General features: G+C 57.2%; 1 protein-coding gene across 5 annotated transcripts in view; it reads right to left on the bottom strand.

Annotated features, from left to right (window-relative positions):
- Nucleotides 1-772: 772 nt before the first annotated feature.
- Nucleotides 773-4,736, bottom strand: part of TEAD2 (TEA domain transcription factor 2) — a 14,477-nt gene continuing 10,513 nt past the window's right edge. For 3 of the 5 annotated variants that reach the window (XM_011374555.2, XM_011374557.2, XM_011374556.2), the window contains exons 10-13: nucleotides 4,397-4,570; nucleotides 2,812-3,003; nucleotides 2,017-2,169; nucleotides 773-1,521 (exon numbers count right to left, since the gene is read on the bottom strand). In XM_011374555.2, the coding sequence (XP_011372857.1) occupies nucleotides 1,408-1,521; nucleotides 2,017-2,169; nucleotides 2,812-3,003; nucleotides 4,397-4,570 (633 nt within the window). In that variant the 3' untranslated portion in view covers nucleotides 773-1,407. Of the gene's footprint in view, nucleotides 1,522-2,016; nucleotides 2,205-2,811; nucleotides 3,004-4,396; nucleotides 4,571-4,736 lie in introns of all 5 variants that reach the window. The other 2 variants (XR_002776125.1, XM_011374558.2) reach the window with 2 other exon arrangements.

The raw sequence follows: 4,736 nt of genomic DNA, 5'->3' as shown, positions 1-4,736 counted from the left end.
TGGAGGCCGCCGAGGTGCAATTAGAGGCGCAGGCAGAGGGGGAGACAGATGAGCTTCCGGAATAAAAGACCCTGGGCTTGCTCCGGATCTCGCTCCTTCCCAGGCTCTAGACCTGCATTAGACGCAGCTGGATCCCCCGCTCCCCGACCCTGTATCCACCCTCTCCTGCTCCTCCGCATCTTTGGTGTGACCCCGTGACCTCCTGCCCTTTCACCCGTAGCTGTACCATTCTTTTCTTCCCCGGACCCCAGGCCCAGTTCTCCCTCTAGCCTTGCCCCGTCCAATACTTGACGCCCAGTTTCTTACCCTGGCCCCCCGCCCCTGACTTCCTCGGGACCCCACCCCCACCCCACCACTCTCTTAACGCCACCCACTCCGCCTCTCTGACTGCGTCTCCTTTCTCTATAGCTCAGCTTCATGACGCTCTCCATATTCCTGTGCAGAAACCTGGACCAAGTCTACGACAGGATCGCTCGGTACCGCTAGGCCCCACCCTTCCCAAAGTCCCGTCCTGACCCCTTCAAGGGCTCAGAGCACTTACTTCCTTGTCACCTGTAAATATCTGTTTAACCCCTAGTTCTCCCCAGACATTAAGCCCTCCGCCTCCACATTACCCCCCACACACTGCTGTCACCTCTCCCACGGGAACTGGGGCTTCCGGCCCCCAGTTTCCTGTCCCCAAAGATACCTCATTTGTTTCCGGGCCTCATCAGTTAGCCTACCACTTCCCACAAGATTATTTTTCACCCAAACCCCAAATAAATCCCCTGTGTTTTGGTAAAATAGCTTTATCCTCTGTCAAAACGCAAACCAACACACTTGGAGTGGGGGGTGGGGGGCACACAGTCGAGCTCATGTAGAAGAGGGGATGACATTAAAAAGCCTTACCCCACCGTTTGCCCAGCTGAGAAAAAGTCATGACCCTAACACCCACTTATAAATATCTCTTGTTATATTTAAAAAAGAACAAAATTTTTTTCCAAGGCCCCCTTGGCTCTGCTCCTGCACGGAAAGGGTTAACCTTCAATATTCGCTATCAGGGTCACAAGGTGGAGGAGGTCAGGAGAGGCAGACTGGGAAAGGAAGGGCTGAATGACAGAGAAGGACAAGCCGATGTGTAACTAGGGCTCTCTAAAACACCCACGACAGTAGGGGGAGGGCCCCTGTTAGAGACTGAGAAGCCAGTCCCTGACGCCCTGGAGTGATCTGTCCTTTCAGACAACCCTGTGAGGTCCCAATATCAGGGTCCATCCTTCCCTCTCAGTCCTTGGCCGTGAGGCTCACCACCCAGCTTTTATGGTCCCCTTCTAATAGGGAGCAGCTCCCTCCCCAGATAAGCATGAGGAAAGCCGGAGGTCCTTCCTGGGAGGAGGGCATTCTGGGGTGAGCCACTTTTGGGGTCCCCCTTCAGTCCCTGACCAAGCGGTAAATATGGTGCTGGGCTCCCCGCTCGCTAGTGGAGACCTCAAAGACGTAGGCGGTGCACAGCAGCAGCTCCTGGGTGTCTCTGTTGGTCACCACCTGCCAAGGAGGCCAGGAGAAGGGGGTTATTCTTGGCAGGGGGAGAAGGGACCACCACGCCCTCCCACAGTTATCATGAGATACCCAGGAAAGGGGGCCCCCCCATGTCACACCTCCCAGGTAGAGGGGATGCCCAACATGTTGGGTTCTCCGTTTGAGGGGCCTCACATCAGATGATATATAATATCACCTTACAGGGTCAAAGGAGTCCCCACCACATCCCATTCTCCAGGTGAAAGAGGTCCCCGGCTCAGCACATTCCCCAGAGTTAAAGGCATCCTACCATATCATGTCCCCTCCCTGTGAACGGGGTCCCCTTAGCTAAGGATGCACCCCGCGTGTCCTCCAGGTCAGCATCCCCTCACGAGAATGCTATAGAGTGCCCACTGTGTCAGTGTCCCAGGCGCAGGGGTCCCCGGGGTCGAGGGTTTGTGCTGGGCGCCCCCCCCACCACCACATCCGGGTCCCCGCTCCGGCCCAGCCGCAGCGCATCACCTGAAGGATGGTGAAGTTCTCCAGGACGCTATTCATCATATAGCGCTCAGGCAGCTGTCGCAACTTGTGCAAGAAATTCACCAGGTACTCGCACATGGGCGAGCGCAGCAGGCGGTACACGAACCTGCCGTCCTCGAGCTGGGCGCGCTCCGTCTGAACCAGGGGACAGGGAGCGGGGAGGACGGTGACTGAGACACAAACAGGGGTCACCCTAGGAACCCAGCCCCACTCCGTGCCCCTCAGATACCACGCCCACTCCCCACCGCTATCTTCCCTCTTGCCTCGCCCCATCCACGGTGACCAGAGATGGGACCCGGAACCCTCGGCTGTCCAACTCAGTATCGCCGAGCCCGCAAACTAGGGACCCCGAGCGCCTCAGAGCCGTGTTCTGACCCCTCAAGGACCCCCAGGCCCTCAGATGCCCTCAAATCCTCCAGAGACCCTTCACAGGATCTCCAAACTCTATGACCTCTGAACTCAAGACCCCGCAAGTCCTCAGAACCCTTAGGTGCGAGCCCTGGACCTCCTTGCCTTGAGGATTCTTCCATATCCACAAGAATTTTTTGAATCTGAGTGACTGTAAATCTCTGTCCCACGCATTACCTTTGAAACCTCAAAGTGACCCCGACACGTGACTTTAGAACTCCATATCAGCTCTAAGTCGATGCATTAAACCCCCTAGAGGCTGGGACACCCCACCCCCACCATGAAGACCCCCCCCAGGTGCCTGAGCTGTCATGGTTTCTGGTCCATTTAAGTCTGCACCCCCAAAGTGGCTGGTGGCTGGGCGCTCACCTGCGCGGAGCTCCACCCCTCCGGCCTCACCTCCACCTTCTCCACCACCTGCTTGCCGAAGGAGCAGACCTTGGAGGAACAGGTGAGGGTCATGTGCTCCAGGCTCTCGTACTGGCTGCTCACGCCATAGAAGCCACCACTGCTGCCACCGGCCCCCACCTCCTCGCCACTAGGGCCCCAGTTCAGGTCCGCCTGAGGGATGGGGAGACGGGTAAATTGGAAGGGACGTCCCTTCTAACATGGGAACTCTGCCCCATGGCCTGGCTTCTCCCATTTGCCCCTGTAGTTCCCACCTTTCTTCCTTGGCGTAAAGTCCTCACCTCTCCGGGGGGCCGGTTTCTGAAGAAGGCCCACGCTTCCATCAGTGCTGGAGAAGCCCAAGTCCCCCGCATTGTCCTGTCCCTCTCTCCCCAGTGAGCCCCCAACAGAGGGACCCCAGAATTCAACTTTTGTCCCCTAAAGGCTCCAACTCAAGATTTCAAAGCCCTTCCGAGGAGGCAGTTACTCCCTAGCAACTGGGGGCTCTCCCTCGGGGCCCCTCCCGACTCCGTATCAATGGGGCCTGAGCGGGGTCAGTCACCTATGGAACGCTCTCCCGGGCCCTTCAGCTCATCCTTAGAGGTCAGACCCCCGCCATGAGCCCAGTGGCCAAGTGAGCAGAGTGTCCATCATTACGCCAGGTTGGGCCTAAGACCTCATATGACCTTTGGCCTGAGCCCCTTTTTACCTTCCTGGGAGGCACACCTCTTCCTGACTTGAGTTACTAACTTGACCAGGGACCTCTCTGGGACAATTTCGTCCTCTCCTCAGAGGCCTGACTCTATCCATCACCTTGAAAATACGGCCTTGAGAAGCCAGACAAAAACAAACGTATTCCCAGCCACCCCCCTGCACCCCTTCAGATGCTGGGCTTCTGAAGGGTCGCTCTCCAGACCTGGGACCTGGGGAGGCCTGTCCTAATAGCTATAGCATCAGCCATTGCGCTGGACACCAAACCAAACAGGCCTAAGAAAGACCCAAATGGACCCTCTTATTTGCAGTTATGCACATAGCACCTGGCATAGGGCCTTGTATACAGTAAGTACTCAATAAATGATCGTTAAGTAAATACAAGAGTTTACAAAGCCACTCCCCAGCTCCGTTATTCGTATCCTCAAGGCCAGACATTCTCTAACAACGGGGTCTGATGGGACACGGCATCTGCTCTTCAGAAGCCAAACTCCCTTTTAGGGTTCCATTTGCTAAGGGGAGGGGGGCCATCCCATAGCAACAAGGCTTGGTGTGGTCAGGTGGGACGAAGGGAAGTCTGAAACGTCACACCCCAATCCCAAGGGCCATATCGGTCGCAGGACTGGGTGTGGCAATATCTAGCGGGGCCTGGGGAGGTCCAAGTCGTATACCTATGCCTGCACCAGTCCCCTGCATCCCCCCCCGGGGACAAAAGTCCTCTGTGGTCCTTGTTGCCAAGGAGGCCGATATCCCAAGCCAGGGGAAGTGGTAAGGCCCAGGCTGACCTTAGAGCCAGAGGCCTTAGCTGGGATGCCACGTGATTTATGAGCACTTGTGTTTTGGTGGCAGGACTCACCCAGAACTTGACCAGGAAGAAGGCGTGGGGCGGCCCGCGGTCATACAGCTCCCGCAGACCGCCCTTTTTCTCAGGGAATTTGTCATAGATCTGCCGGACGTCCACGCTCTCAAGCGGGGGCGCGCCAGGGCTGGGGCAGTGCTGGCTGATGTGCACGAACAGGTGCCTCTGGTACTAGGGATGGGGGAGGCCGTGAGTGAGAAGTAGGGTGAGAAGTTGGAGATAGGCTGGACCCCCAACCCTCGCTGCCCACGCCCATCTCTCACCCGTCACCACCCCCAGAGCTCCTGCGAGCTATTCCACCCTATCCACCCAGACTCCAGGACCAACTCACAGGCAC

Source organism: Pteropus vampyrus, unplaced genomic scaffold (genome assembly GCF_000151845.1).
Source record: "Pteropus vampyrus isolate Shadow unplaced genomic scaffold, Pvam_2.0 Scaffold250, whole genome shotgun sequence".
Lineage (NCBI taxonomy): Eukaryota > Metazoa > Chordata > Mammalia > Chiroptera > Pteropodidae > Pteropus > Pteropus vampyrus.
The sequence above is the reverse complement of the archived record's forward strand: the minus strand, read 5'-3'. Positions and strand labels throughout refer to the sequence as shown.